Below are 15,618 nucleotides of genomic sequence, written 5' to 3'. Positions count from 1 at the left end.
TGGTATCCTAGAGGCCATTTCTGAAGCCCCTGGGTAAGGTGTCAGAAGAGAAAGGGACTGTGTGGAAGCACTCTGAGGCTTCCTTTGGGCTTGGGCCATTGGGGATGGTGGACTAGAGCCATGTTGCTTGCTTGGACTCCAGTCCCAGCTTCACGCATGCTTGTCTTTGCTCAGGACATTATCTAAGGGAAAGGACTGAGCAGGGTGTTCCTTCTTGCCTCTTCTCTAGCGCATTGAGGCTGCAGACCTAAATGGTGCAAACCGCCACACCCTGCTGTCCCCAGTGCAGCATCCCTATGGTCTCACCCTACTGGACTCATACATCTACTGGACTGACTGGCAAACCCGCAGCATTCACAGGGCTGACAAGGACACCGGTGCCAATGTCATCCTGGTGAGGGCAAACCTCCCCGGCCTGATGGACATTCAAGCTGTTGAGAGGACACGACCACTTGGTGAGTTTCCTGGCTGCCTTGGAGCCAGGAGCATCATCAGGCCTTTATGACTAGAGGGGCCTCTGGAAGCTTCTGGTGTTTCCGTGGGAGATCATGCAGGGCCGAAAAGAAATTCCTTCTCTGACCTTAGTCCCTCACCCAACCCCCTCCCACAGTAATTGACTGTTTCCATCATTAACCCAGTTACCCAGGTACACAGTCTTGGTGTCATTTTTGATCCCCGCTCTCCTTACATTGAGGCTGTCGCTCAGTCCAGCCCATTCTCAGACACAGCAAATACTTAAGTCTACTGCCGCTTTCATCACATCCTCTTCCTCCAATGTCTCCTTGGCAGTGTAAAATTCCTTACCCTACGCTTTTGGGGCCTGCACAACCATTCCCTGTTTCCAGTTCATTTCCCATTCTCACTGTTCCCTCACTTGCTGGCTTGGTTCACTGGAATGTACCTCCTTACCTTCTCCTACAGGCAGCTCTTGGCCTCTTCTCACATGACTGGAACATCCTCCCTAACACTGTGCAACCCCACTCCCTCCTCAAGACGTGCTGCTTTTGGTCAGCATCCCAGTGCCACTCCCTCGTGTTTGCTCCAGCCCTGGCACTGCCCTTGTCCCATACCTTTTGCCTTCCCCCTTGTTTCTGCTGGACTTTCCTCCCTTACACTAAATATATATAGATTTATTAATTAAAAAAGTCTGACTACTCCCATGTTAAAACTAAATATGCAAACCCACTAAGAAGCCCATTAGCTTAATGTGGGCCTCCCTAGCACCCCTGCTGCATGTGTCTAACTTAGAATGGAAACTCCTGGGCCAGACTGGCTAGGGGTGGCTTATTATGCCACTCCTGCACTCTTCCTATCTAGGGTCTTGTTGCTGCTATTGCAAGTAGCAGAGCTAAACTGGAATCACTTGATCCTCAGCTGGCCAATGGAAACCTGCTGTTTCTTCCATTGGGAAATTCTGATATCAAGGGGTACAGGCCAGGGGCTATTCCTACTGGACCCCCCACATCCACTGATCCCTGCAGAGCACAGCTGAATCTTTGGGTAAATGTCCTTTTGTGGTGACCTACCATCTAGTCCTAGCACAGGTGTGGTTGGAATGAAATCAGCTGCCAGTGAATTGTGTGTTCATGCCCTGTAAAGAGATGGAAGGCTTAGGTCTCTGGGAACATGGAGTCAGGCTGATTTTTCCTCTCCCTTTTTCCCAAAGGCTTTAACAAGTGCAGTATAAGGAATGGTGGCTGCTCTCACCTCTGCCTGCCCCACCCTGCTGGCTTCTCCTGTGCCTGCCCCACTGGCATCCAGCTGAAGAGCGATGAGCAGACCTGTGACCCCTCTCCAGAGACCTATCTGCTCTTCTCCAGCCGTGGTTCCATCCGACGCATCTCACTGGACACAAATGATCACACTGATGTGCATGTCCCTGTCCCAGAGCTGAACAATGTCATCTCTCTGGACTATGACAGTGTGGATGGCAAGATTTACTACACAGATGTCTTCCTTGATGTCATCAGGTAGGTGCCCAGGGGTAAGTGGCTGCTGGGCACCCAGCCGCTCAGGCTGAGTTTTTTTGCATTGTTGGCTGCTCTTATAGATTAGACTTTTCCAGTAGATGGAGATGGTTTCTGCCTGAAGGCCTGGGAATGTAGTAATGGTGCAGAGAAATCATGACTGGTGTAGAGAAAGTAGATAAGGAAGTGTTGTTTACTACTTCTCATAACACAAGAACTAGGGGTCACCAAATGAAATTAATAGGCAGCAGGTTTAAAATAAAGAAGACAGGATACTGGGCTAGATGGACATTTGGCTAGATGGACCTTTGGTCTCATCTAGTAGGGCCATTCTTATGTTCTTACGATACTTGCCGACAGCACACAGAGCAGTTTGTGTTACTGAACTAATTGTTGGAGTCTTCACAGTAACTGGGAGTAGGGTCTGGTGGTCCCATTGATAGAGAAGAATGGCACAGGGAGACTTGAAGTATCATGAGGAGCCCTCTTATGCCTTATCCTATTTGGCACTGATTCCCCCAGGCGGGCAGACTTGAATGGCAGCAGCATGGAGACGGTCATTGGTCACGGACTGAAGACGACGGATGGCTTGGCAGTGGACTGGGTTGCCAGGAACCTATACTGGACAGATACAGGTCGCAACACCATTGAAGTGGCTAGACTGGATGGCAGCTGCAGAAAAGTGCTTATTAATAATAGCCTGGATGAACCCCGAGCAATTGCTGCCTTTCCCAAGAAGGGGTAGGTCTAGGGCGAAGTGGAGGGGAAGATGCAGGAGGTTAGGTTGGACAAGGCCAGTTCAGTGGGAGGGAGATCTGTAAGAAAGGACGGATGTGTGGTCTGAGTCTGGCAGGTTTCCAGAGACTGGGCTGCCTGTGCATGGAGTGGGATGTTAGCGACTGGGGAAGCGTTAGGTCCAGCTGGGAGTGATGGGGGCCAAGATTGGGAAAATGGGGTGCGATAAATGAACAAAACTGGAACTTTTAGTGAAAAATGTAGACTCAGCTGTTTTAGTCCACAAGTAAAGCTTTTAGTGGACTTAATAATGCAAAGTCTCAAACCTGTCCCTCTGCCTCCTCCCCCATTCCCCAGGGGCTTACCCGTCTCTTGCATCTGCCTTGTCTCTGTTCAGGTATCTCTTCTGGACGGACTGGGGTCACGTTGCTAAAATTGAGCGGGCAAACTTGGATGGCTCTGAACGCAAAATTCTAATCAACACTGACCTGGGCTGGCCCAATGGACTGACATTAGACTATGATACTAGAAGGTCAGTGCAAGAGTGGGAGTGATGCTGTCATACCCAGGAGAACTGAGTAAGATATGTAGTGCACCTGAGCCTTTTTAGCTCGATCCTCTGAAGTGTTTTACCTGATGTGAGGCATCTTGGGCTAGTGAGTGACTCAGAAGAGAGGAGTGTGAGTATGGGTGAAAGACTAACCGTGGGGCTTGGTCTCATCTCTTTTCCCTGCCTGTACAGGATTTACTGGGTGGATGCACATCTTGACCGTATCGAGAGTGCTGATCTCAATGGGAAGCTACGCCAGGTGCTGGTCAGCCAGGTGTCGCACCCCTTTGCCCTGACACAGGTAAAGAGGAGCCCGCGGGTAGTGGTGAATGCAGTGACTGCTGTACAACCAGGCTCCCTAGGGGATAGTACAGACTGCTTGGGAATATATGGGGTAGTGGGGGATCTGGTTTGTGCCTCTCTGGTTTGGGATTTACCTAAGGCTATTCCTAGGCTAAGCGGCTCGAGGAGGTGGGGGAAGCGTCTGATTGACATTGAGAAGAGGGAAGTTAGGCTGGGAAGAGGCTTTGTCAGTAGCCCTAAGCCCCATTTTCTGTGCAGTTCCTTTATATACATGGCCAAGTGCTCTAATGCCTTTGATTTTTCCCTCTGAGCAGCAGGACAGGTGGATCTACTGGACTGACTGGCAAACTAAATCTATCCAGCGAGTGGACAAATACTCAGGCCGAAACAAGGAGACTGTCCTGGCCAATGTTGAGGGGCTAATGGATATAATTGTGGTCTCCCCACAAAGGCAGACAGGTATATGGGTGATCCTAATTGCTGCCTCTGGTGGTTGGCACCAAACAGGCTGCAGGTATCCTGGCATATTTAATGAGGGCAGAGTCTACCCAGAGAGCCCTTTCCCTCTGTGTGCCCTACAAACTGTGACTCTTCCCACTGTCATGTTGGGGCACATTCTCTGCTTCTCTGAGATTTCAACTGAGGAAGCCTATGTTATAACTTCCTTATAGCTGCCTGTCTTTCCTCATTCAGGAAGGGCAGGCAGGGAAAAAGGGGAAGAGGAGTTGCATTGTATATCCAGAATATATATTCTTGTTCTGAGATCCAGAAGGAGGTGAGAGGAAGGCCCACTGGAAGTCTCTGGGTGAAGATAAGGGGGGGAAAACACCCAGGAGCAGTGTCATGGTAGGAGACTACTACAGACCACAATCAGGAGGAGGATGAAGCATGTCCAGAAAAAATAACAGAAATACCAAAACACAAGACATGGTAGTAATGGGAGACTTGAACTACCCAGATGTCTGTTGTAAAAGTAACACAAAATGGCCAGTAATTTCATGGAATGTGTTGGGGACAACTTCTTGTTTCTGAACGTGGAGGAAGTAACCAAGGGGACAATCAGTTTAGCCTTGAGTCTTACTAATGGAGGAATTGGTTGCAAACCTGAAGGTGGAAAGCAACTGGGGTGAAAGTGATCATAAAATGGTAGATTTCATGAGTCTAAGGAAAGGAAGGGGTGAGAGCAACTGAATAAGGGTGATGGACTTAAAAAAAAAAAAAAAATCATACTTTAACCAACTCAGAGAACTGGTAGGTAAGGTTCAATGGGAAGAAACTCTGAGAGAAAAAGGAGTTTTGGAGAGCTGGTAGTTTCTCAAAGAGTTTGTTGTTGCTCCTTTGATATTGCCTCTCTCGATGTGAAGGAAAGATAGGAAGAATAACAAAAGGCCAATGGCTTTATCAGGAGTTCTTTAATGACCTGAAAATCAAAAAAGAAACCTACAAAAAGTGGAAACATGGACAAATTGCTAAGGATGATTACAAAACAATAACACAAGCATGTAGGGACTAAACCAGAAAGGCTAAGGAACAAAAAAAGTTATACCTAGCAAGTGACATAGCAGGCAATAAGAGAAGGTTCTATAAACAGGGTAGGAGCAGGGGAAAGATGAAGGAAAGTATAGACCTCTATTAAGCAGGGATGGAGAGCAAATATCAGACAACTGGAAAAAGGCTGAGGTGTTTCATCCCTATTTTGCTTCAGTCGTCACTAAAATAATTAATTATGACCAGATGCGTCACACAATTGATATTAATAACAAGAGGGAAGGAACACAAGCCAAAATAGAGAGAGATCGGGTTAAAGAACATCTAGATAAATTAGATGTATTCAAGTTGGCCGGACCTTATGAAATTCATTCTAGTGTCTGTAAGGAACTAGCTGAAGCAATTGGGAAACAGTAAGCAATTATTTTTGAGAACTCATGGGGGGAGGGGGAGTTCCCAGAGGACAGGAGAAGGCAAATATAGTATCTGTCTTTAAAAAGGAGAACAGAGGATTTGGGGAATCATAGACCAGTCAGCCTAACTTTGATACCTGGAAAATTTCCTGTAAGAAATTAGTAAACAATCAGTTCAGACTCACAGACTTGAAGGCCAGAATGGACCACCATCACGATCATGTAGTCTGACCTCCTGCACGCCCCAGTCCACAGAACCTCACCCACCTGCCCTATGCCCATAACCTCTGTCGGAGTTATTGAAGTCCTCAAATCTTGATTGAAAGACTTCAAGTTACAGAGAATCCACCATTTACTCTAGGTCAGGTGTCTCAAATTCAAATGACCACAAGGGCCACATGAGGTCTAGTGCATTGGTCTGAGGTCCGCATCACTGACACCCCCAACTCCGCCTCTTCCCACCCCTTTGCTGCCCCTTCCATGTCACCAGGGGATGGAGGAAGGGTGCAGGGTGCGGCAGGGGTTCAGGGCAGGGAGTTGGTGTGTGGGGTACAAGAGGGGTGCAGCAGAGAGTTGGGGTGCAGCAGGTGGCTGAGGGCAGGGAGTGCAGGAGGAATGCGGGGTGTGGCAGGGGCTCAGAGCAGGGAGTTGGGTGCAGGAGGGGTGTGAGGTGCGGTGGGGGGCTCAGGGCAGGGAGTTGAGTGCAGGAGGGGTGCGGGGTGCGAGCTCTGGCCCGGTGCTGCTTACCTACAGCGGCCCTGGGGTGGCAGCAGCGCGCATCGGGGCCAGGGCAGGCTCCTGGCCCCGCGCCGCTTCGGGAAGCAGCCAGAACCACGGCCCCTGGGCGAGCAGGGGTGGGCACAGGGCTCCGCTGCTGCTCCTCCAAGTACCTCCCATGAAGCTCCTGTTGGCCATGGTTCCGTGTTCCCAGCCAATGAGGGCTGCAGGGGGCGGTACCTTGGTCCGTGCTGCCAGCCGCTTAAGGGAGCGGCAGGGGGCTCGCGGCACCATGGGGGGCAATCCCGCGGGCCGATGTAGTTTGCCCATCCCTAGCCTGGAGGTAGGCAGAGGGGTGAGGGGACCTTGGTGGGCTGCACAGAAGAGCCCCACAGGCTGTGTGTTTGAGACCCCTGCTCTCAGTCAAACCAGCAAGTGACCCATGCCCCATGTTGCAGAGGATTGCCAATCTGACCTGGGCATTCCTTCCCAACCCCAAATATGGCAATCAGTTAGATCCTGAGCATGTGGGCAAGACCCTCCAGTCAGAGACCTGGGAAAGAATTCCCTGTAGTAACACAGAGAGTCTATTCCTAAGATCTGTCTGTTTAACTGCATTGGTTGGGCTCCTCTCTGCTGATTCCTAGAAGATTCTAGCCCATTTTTGACATGGTTTTTGTAATCTGCTGGTGCCTGACTCTCTCCATCATTCTCTCAGCACTGTGGGGTAGAGGGCTTGGTTCATGTGGCACAGAAACTCCTTGGGCTCCTGGGCAGTCGGTCTTGACTGAGAGGGAAGTGAGACTGCTGCCCTTGTGTACTGAACTCCATCAGGGCCTCACCTGATCACCTGCTCTGGATTTAACGTCTTGGTTGTCTCCTTCAGGTGCAAATGCCTGTGGAGTGAATAATGGAGGCTGTACTCATCTCTGCTTCGCCAGGGTTTCTGACTTTGTTTGTGCGTGTCCAGATGAACCAGACGGACGACTCTGCTCTACTGGTGAGTTCAGAGAGGTTCTCTGGGGTAATAGCATCCATATATGAACCACTGCCAGCGCTCTCACCCTGGCCGTTAGAATCTCCTGTTGAGAAGCAGAGGATCTGGGAGGTCTCCACAACCTACAGAAGTCCCTACAACGTTCTATACTGTGTAAGGCAAGCAGCTGTGAGCTTCAAATATCTTTCTTACATTGCTTCCTGCTAGAAAGAATGGGCATGGGGTGTCTGAGTTCTGTACACACATTCTTGGTCTCACTATTTAGGAGGAGATCTGTGGTCTAGCAGATTTCTCTATCTGTCTCACAAAACTGGGCTCCTATTTGTCTGTCTCTATTGTTTAGTTCCTGGCATGGTGCCCCCTGTTCCTGAAACAACCAGTGTGAGTGAGAGGAGCCAGACCTCACCTGGCAGATCAGGCTCCTCAACAACCAAACCCCACACATCCCTGGAAGCAACGGAAGTAAAGTGAGTGACTTTGTAGCTTGCAATCTGGACTTGAGAGTTAAATGCAGGATGCGCATGTCCCCTTCACTTTCCTATCACACCTCCCCAAGATGGAGTGAGACCATACAACCTCTAGACACCCTGTAAATAGCCACAGAAGACCCTGTCTGTGAAGGCAGAGGCTCGCACTAGACCCCTGCAAATCTGTGGATATCCAAGGACCATTTTTGCAGATTGGATGCAGATACAAATTTTGTATTCACACAAGGCTTTAAATATAGGATCTCAAAGGTGAGGAAGCAGCTGTCTGCAGCTCATAGCCTGTGAGGCTGCTTCCCTGCTTTCTAGATCCTATATTCCCTCTCCCTGCTTCATACAGAGAAAGAGGAGGTGATACATCAAGAAAACCAGCAAAATCCCCCAGGCTTCTATTGACACAGTTTAAGCAGCCAAGCAATTTAGGAAACTCCTGACTTCAGTATTGCCGTATCAGGTCAGTTGGAGAGGGAGGCAGCTCCTTCTGCAAAGTAAGTCAGGAAGCCTTAGATCAAGAAGCATCTGTCTGCAGCTCATATCTCCTCCCCTTGTATGGGGGCGGGAAGCGGGGATGAATACAGGATCTAGAAGGTGAGGAAGCAGCCTCATAGGCTATGAGCTGCAGACAGCTGCTTCCCTGCTTTTGAGATCCTGTATACAGTACACTCACACACAGACTTTCCTCCTAGGAGAAACTGTGAGATAGCGTGCTTCTGGTGCAGCTGCAGATACAAGACAGAATGCAGATTGTGGGTCGGATACAACTTGATTTTTTTCGGATGTGGATCCACATTTTTGTATCTCTCTGGAGCTGGCATGGGCTGCATAGGCCTAGCTACCCACTTCATTCAGATGTGCCTGCTAGCCTGATTGACTGTGCAAGGTGCAGGAATCCTCTTGGCTCTGCCCATGATACCCTGTGCTTCACATGTATGACTGCTGAACTCTTAACTTGGAGAATGGTTCCCATGGGATGGGGTGGGAGCTCCATTGCTTTGATCATTTTAAACTAGACTGGGCAGAGCCCTGGGAGCAGTCCTGCCTTGACCCTGAAGGGATGGCTAGGATAGAACCAAACAGCGTGTCTGAAGGTCTTCCTGTGCATTGAATCATAAAAGTAAGTATTTTCTGCCATTCTCCCTTGGCCTACTTTTCTCCCCGCCCAGCAGGGAGAGCTCTTCCATCGCATTGGGGTATTAACTCCAAGCAGAGACATACTACTTTCTCTTTGCTGGGAATAAAAATCCTTGCAGACATTTTTTTTTCTCTGCAGAGCTGGCTTTTCTTTTGATCCTTTCCTGAGAGGTTAGCATTATGTAGCCTCACTCCAGAGGGAAGGGGAAGAGTGACTGCTCAGCGCTAATGCCTTTTCTTGAATATGTCCCATGCACAAGCTGTCCAAAGATTCCAGCTTCACTTGTAGTGAGACAGAAGAATGTGGACACTCTAGGATCTACGAAGTTAGGTCCAGAGAAACCTCTCGCATCTGGGTAGGAGGGTATACTTGAGTAGGCAAAGGAAGCTCTTGTCATAGTGCCCCTTTTCTACCCACCAGCTTACCCTCCAATCCCAGCTGCAGCCTGCCCTATCCTACATGGCTCCATCCATGCCCAGAAGATGATTGGCTGCTCTGTGCAATGAGATGATAACTCTGTGTGTCTTTGTGCCCTTCAGCTGCTCTGACAAAGATGTTGGCCAAGGCCTGTGCAACCGGAAGAATGAGGCAGTACTGGCAACAACAGGTGAGTTGTTCTTCCTTACCTTCTGCTAGCTGAACATTTCTTCCAGGTTATGCCAGGGCCTTTCACTCCAAGGTGTTCAGGACTCAGATGTGACCTTCTTCAATCTCATTCTGAGCAAGACAAAATCAGTCATGCTCTCTTTCAGCCCCAAGCAGGCTCTTCCCCAGGTGGCCAGAGGAGAGGATTTTAGTTTGAAGGACAGCAGAGTTCCCCAACCCCCAAATTCATCACTCAGGCGGAACAAGCTTAGTTCCCATAGGGTGCTTTCCCCCTCAAGTATGGTTGGTGAGGAAGACTGGCCCCATAGCAGGGAGTAACCTCATAGCAGAAGGGGGTTAACTTGCCCTTCTTTGAGAAATAATATCACCTCTACTTCAGAGGTCTTCTCCAGATTCCCTGAGGGGGAGAAAATGGGCTCAGGCTGTGCCAAGCTCCACCCTAGAGTTGGGCTGCTAAACCACAGTACATTGGTTTGTGCACACACAGCTACACTAGTTTTGAACATAGTCCAGTGGCATAGAAAGGGCCTCCTCTCATCCTTGCTGTTCTTTTTCAGGAGAAGGGCTGCATGTCAGCTACATTATTGGAGGCCTCCTCAGTGTCTTGGTCATTCTGCTGTTTATTGCTGCTCTAATTATATACAGGTATCTGACTCCCCTCCCGACACCCTTCCCATCCTGTCCCTTTCTTCCCTGTTGCTGGTGAATTGAGTCTTTTGGTTGAAGGAGACTTTCAGCAGAGGTCCTTCATCACTGGGGATACAAGCATCTCATTATCTGGAAACCGTAATAATAACTATTTCATTTTATTTACAAAGCCCCCTGCACCACGTGGACCTCGGGGAGCAGACTGAGGTGTTGGGCAGCCCTAAAGTTCTCCTCCCTATAAAGAGCGTGTGGGAAGAGCCACTCCCTGCACGTGCACCCAGCCCTCCTGCTCCCTGCTCTGCAAAATCCTGTTTGGTTCTATTTTATAGAGAGTCTGGAAAATCATATGCAGGAGTGCGATGGAATTTGTATCACCATGGCATTGGACCTTGTCTAGTACAGGGGTTCTCAAATTTCATTGTACTGCGACCCCCTTCTGACAACAAAAATTACTACATGATCCCAGGATGGGGGATCGAAGCCTGAGCCCACTTGAGCACTGCTGCCCCAGGTTGGGGGGCCAAAGCCTGAGCCATACCGCCCTGGAGGAAGGAGGATGACGGGGGCAAAGTCGAAGCCCAGGCAAAGGGCCTATAACCTGAGCCCTGCCACCCAGGGCTGCAGCCCTTGGGCTTCAGCTTCAGCCCGGGGTGGTGGGGCTCAGGCTTCAGCCCCGGGTTCCAGCAAGTCTAACACCAGGCCTAGTGACCCCATTAAAATGGAGTTGTGACCAACTTTGGGGTCCTGACCTGCAGTTTGAGAAATGCTGGTCTAGTAAATCTCCAATGCTTTCAGACAGCTGGTCTCTTAAGCTCTTCCAGAACATGACCCTCTCCTAAGGGGCACTTGTTTCCTTCTGCTGGTCTCCGTCTCTATCAAGTCCATGACCTGATTCTGCTCTCATGGGTTTTACACTAATATGACTTCATTGCCTAGTAGTGGAGTCACCTCTGACTTATACTGGTTTAAGCGAGAGACAACTTGACTGCATTGCACTGGTGCATGGTGGCTGTACAGGCAGCTTAAGGGAACACCTGTACCTGATGAAACAGGCTCTCCTCCGGTCTGAGGGAACAAACAGATCATTGGTACTTTCTGGTCACTGGGTTGGAGCCTTGTCTGTAGAAATGGACCTTTTGACAATGGGACCCTATCTCTCTACTGACAGAATTATAGAAATGTAGGGCTGGAAGGGACCTCAAGAGGTCATGTAGTCCAGTCATCTGCACTGAGACAGGACCAAGTAAATCTAGACTGTCTGACAGGTAGTTTTTAAGAACAGAGTTAGACAAACTCATGGGGATTCCGCAACCTCCTTTGAGAACTTATTCCAGTGCTTAAATATTCTTATAGTTAGAAATTTTTCCTTACATCTAGCCAAGTCTCCCTTGCTGCAGATTAAGCCTGTTATTTCTTCACCTACCCTCGGTAGTCATGGAGAACAATCAGTCATAGTCCTCTTTATAACAGCCCCTAACATATTTAAAGACTTATCAGGTGCCCCTCTGTCGTCTTTTCTCAAGACTAAACATACCCAGTTTTTTTTTTTTTTAAACCTTACCTCACTGGTCAGGTTTTGTAAACCATTTATCATTTTTGCTGCTGTCCTGTGGACACTCTCTCCAATCTATCCACATGTGGCACTCAAAACTGGACACAGAACTCCAGATGAGGCCTCACCAGTACCAAGTAGAGCAGAATAATTCTCCCCGTGTCTTACACATGACACTCCTGTAAGTATACTCCAGAAAAATATTAGCGTTTTTCACAGTGTATCACATTATTGGGTCTCATTTAATTAGTGATCCACTATAACCGCCCCAGTCCTTTTCAGCAGGACTGTCCCCATTTTGTTGTTGTGCATTTAATTTTTCCTTCCTAAACATAGTACTTTGTACTGGTATTTATTGAATTTCATCTTGTTGATTTCAGTTCAATTTGTCAGTCATTTAGAATTTTAAACTTGCCCTGCAAAGTACTTGCAATCCCTCACAGCTTGTTGTCATCCTCAAATTTTATAAGCATACTCTCCACTCCATTAAGAGAGTTATTTAATTAAAATATTGAATACCAGACCCAGAATGATACTACTCATGTGGGACCCCATTAGATATATCCCCTTACTTTGACAGTGACCCACTGATGATAACGATTTGAGTACGGTCTTTCAACAAGTTGTACACTTTATAGTAATTTAATCACATTTCCTTATTTTGCTGATGGGAATATAATGTGGGACTGTGTCAAAAGCCTTATGAACATCAAGATAAATCATGAGTATTACTTCCTTTCTATTCATTAGACCAGTAACCCTGTCAAAAAGGAAGTTAGTTTGGTTTAGCATGATTTGTTCTTGACAAATCCATTTTAACTATTCCTTATAATATAACCCTGTTCTCTCCTAATCCAAGTTGGGCTGACTGCTCTATAATTCTCTAGGTGCTCTGTGTTTCTCATTTTTAAATATAGTTGCTATGTTTCCCCTTTTTCAGTCATCAGGGACCTCACCTGTTTTCCATCAGTTCTCAAAGATAATTGGTAACAGTTCCGAGATTGCTTCAGCCAGTTACTTAAGGACACTAGAGTGAATGTCATCAGGCCTAGCCAACTTGAATACAGCTCACTTGTCTAAATATTCTCTAATCTGTTCTTTCTCTATTTTGGCTTGTGTTCTGTCCCCTTTGTTGTTAAATTAATTCTATTAAGCATCTGGTCACAATAAACCTTTTTAGTGAAGACTGAAGCAAAGTAAGCATGAAATACCTCAACTTTCTGGAGTTCTCTGTTAGGTCTCCTTCACCACTAAGTAGAGGACCTACACTTTCATTTGTCTTTCTCTTGCTCTTAGTGTATTGATGGAACCTCTTCTTCTTGTCTTTTATATCCCTTGCCAGGTGTAACTCATTTTGTGTCTTAGCCTTTCTGACTTTGTCCCTGCATGCTTGTGCTATTCTTTTGTACTCCTCCCTGGCAATTTGTCCATGCTTCCACTTTTTGTAGGTTTCCTTTTTGATTTTCAGGTCATTAAAGGCCTCTGATGGAGCCATACTGTCCTCTTACTAGTCTTTCTATTTTTCCTTACCATTGAGATAGTTTGCTGTTGCTCCTTTAATATTGTCTCTTTGAGAAACTACCAGCTTCCCTGAACTCTTTTTTTCTCTTAGAATTTCTTCCCATGGGGCCTTATCTATCAATTCTGAGTTGGTTAAAGTGTGATTTTTGAAGTCCATCATCTTTAATTTGCTGCTTTCACTTCTTCGTTTCCTTATAATCATGAAGTCCATCATTTCATGGTCACTTTCACCCAAGTTGCCTTGCACCTTCAGATTAGCAACCAATTCCTTCCTGTTAGTTAGAATCAAGTCTAAACTAGCTGTGTCTCTAGTTACTGGCTCCACCTTCTGAAACAAGTTCTCCCCAACATATTCCAAGAACTTACTGGACATTTTGTGTTACCTTGCCAACAGATATCTGGGTAGTTAGTCTCCCATTACTACCAGGTCATGTGTTTTGGATATTTCGGTTATTTGTTCTTCCACCTCCTCCTGGTTTCTCCTTCTACAGACACAAGAAGTCTAAGTTCACAGACTCTGGCTTGGGGAACCTGACTTACAGTAACCCGTCATACCGGACATCTACCCAGGAGGTGAAGATTGAAACTATTCCCAAGCCGACCTTGTACAACCAGCTGTGCTATAAGAAGGAGGTAAGAGCTGCAGGTAGAGGCCTCGGGAACCAACCTTCAAACTGTCCTAACATTACAAATCTATGTAAATAGTGAGAGAGAATTGTGCTTCGTTCTTGGCAGGTGCCTGAACCCCAAAAACATCCCCATCCCCAGAGCTCTCCACCATTTGTCCCAAAAAGATCCCTGGGATGGGTGAGGGCAGCTGCAGTAAGCCACTAAGCAAGACTCACAGGGCTTAACTAGCAGCATCTCTCCGTTCCTCATTGTGTCCCAGTTGCACATATCTGCCTGAGGCTCCAACTTTCCCCTCCATTCCTGTAGTCTCCTGTGTCCCTTTTATAGTGTTGCTGGCCGCCAGGCTATTGGGTTTAAAGGGAAAATTCTACCTTTGGACACATGTTCCTTGGCTGAGCCCTATCTTTCCCCACTCATCCTAACGCTGCCCTGGGCAGTCAGAGAGAACCAGGAAGAATCTGGCTAGAAAGGTCGCAGCTCTTGTCTATGCACCATGTGGAGGGGTAAGGTGGAGAGAACTGAAAATGCTGATGACCAGGGCATTGGTATGAGCCCCATATAGGGTTGTATCTATTTTATCATGTAGCACTTAGTTTCTCCTCTTTGTTTCCTCAGCAACTTTCTCATCCTCCTGATAGCTTCTCATCTTTCTTCTTCTGATTTCTGCTCACATCCTCACATCAGGTATCACTGCACTGTTTGTATGAGGGTATGTGTATGTGTGAGTGACCCCTACCTCCCTCACTGCTGCAGCACTGAAAGGCTCTAACACTGTCATGTACTAATTGTTGCTCGGCTGACTTCCCATGTGTCTGTCTTTGTGCCTTTGAACTACCTCAACTACCTCCCTTGGCTGAGGATGGAGAGGGAATTTTCTAGCACAGGTCCTTTGGTTGTGTGGCTAAGGGTTTGCAGCTTATGCCACTTAAAGAAAATAATTTACCTGGGGGCGTTTGTTATGATTCTTGAAGATCCTGGAGATGGATAAGGTGGCCTGTTATACCACTGACTCCCTTTCCCAGGGGCCAGAATAGGATTCTTCATATAGGACAATTTTTAGTGATATTGTTTTAAATGCCCCAAGAAATAGATCTCCCAACCTTTCCTCTGTATTTCACAGCCTCCAATACCCCACTGTCAGAATGATTTCCCTGAGATTCACTCTAAATCTTTCCCATTTTTTTTCTTAGTCCCATTGATTAGATATACCCACGTGTCACACACACAATTCTTTTCTCCTCAGGGAGGTTGTTTACAAACACCTATCAGATGCCTACACCCATGCCTCTTTAGTCATCACTGAGCCAAGCTAGACAGAATTCACTCTTAATCTCTGCTCATAACTTTGTCCCTCCAGCCCTCTGATCATTTCTGTTCTTCTCTATATTTCCTCCATTATTTTTGTTGCAATGAGGTGCTCAAACCCAACACAGTAGCCCAGGTGAGCTGTCTCAAGATGTGTGTAGAGGGCAACTTGCTTCTCCCTGCTTTGGGATATAATGCCACTGCATATGCATCTCCCAAACTGATCAACCTTTTTAGCAGCCTTATCCCATTGAAAACTCCTACCTGATTTCCTGCCTACTGCCCTTGAGTCTCTGTTGGCTGTTCCTGCTTCCCAGGTTTCTCCTTCCTATTCAGGCTCTGGCTCTAGTATTATTCCTGCCCCCAAATAGCACTGGCTCCATTTGTCCAAGTGAAGCAGAAGAGCCATCTTCCCTCACCTCTTTTTTTATTTTTTTCCCCCATGGATTGAAGGAGCCTGGAGATTGGAATGGGTATTCCTTGGAGGAGGGCTGGTGTGCTAGGCTGAGCATTGTGAGGGGGGAGCCTAGAATGGACTCTCCTGTCCTGATGGCAGCAACCAATTACTC

The 15,618-nt window shown here is 47.5% G+C and overlaps 1 protein-coding gene across 5 annotated transcripts in view; it reads left to right on the top strand.

The window, feature by feature from the left end:
* LRP4 (LDL receptor related protein 4) overlaps positions 1-15,618 on the top strand; it is a 120,010-nt gene that overhangs the window by 100,850 nt on the left and 3,542 nt on the right. For 4 of the 5 annotated variants that reach the window (XM_075065298.1, XM_075065299.1, XM_075065297.1 and 1 more), the window contains 11 exons: positions 230-455; positions 1,667-1,970; positions 2,490-2,708; positions 3,100-3,234; positions 3,445-3,553; positions 3,870-4,014; positions 7,060-7,173; positions 7,514-7,637; positions 9,327-9,394; positions 9,951-10,038; positions 13,606-13,747. In XM_075065298.1, the coding sequence (XP_074921399.1) occupies positions 230-455; positions 1,667-1,970; positions 2,490-2,708; positions 3,100-3,234; positions 3,445-3,553; positions 3,870-4,014; positions 7,060-7,173; positions 7,514-7,637; positions 9,327-9,394; positions 9,951-10,038; positions 13,606-13,747 (1,674 nt within the window). Of the gene's footprint in view, positions 1-229; positions 456-1,666; positions 1,971-2,489; positions 2,709-3,099; positions 3,235-3,444; positions 3,554-3,869; positions 4,015-7,059; positions 7,174-7,513; positions 7,638-9,326; positions 9,395-9,950; positions 10,039-13,605; positions 13,748-14,359; positions 14,429-15,618 lie in introns of all 5 variants that reach the window. The other variant, XM_075065300.1, reaches the window with a different exon arrangement.

This window comes from Chelonoidis abingdonii, chromosome 4 (assembly GCF_003597395.2).
Source record: "Chelonoidis abingdonii isolate Lonesome George chromosome 4, CheloAbing_2.0, whole genome shotgun sequence".
Lineage (NCBI taxonomy): Eukaryota > Metazoa > Chordata > Testudines > Testudinidae > Chelonoidis > Chelonoidis abingdonii.
This window is presented reverse-complemented; position numbering and strand designations above follow the sequence as displayed.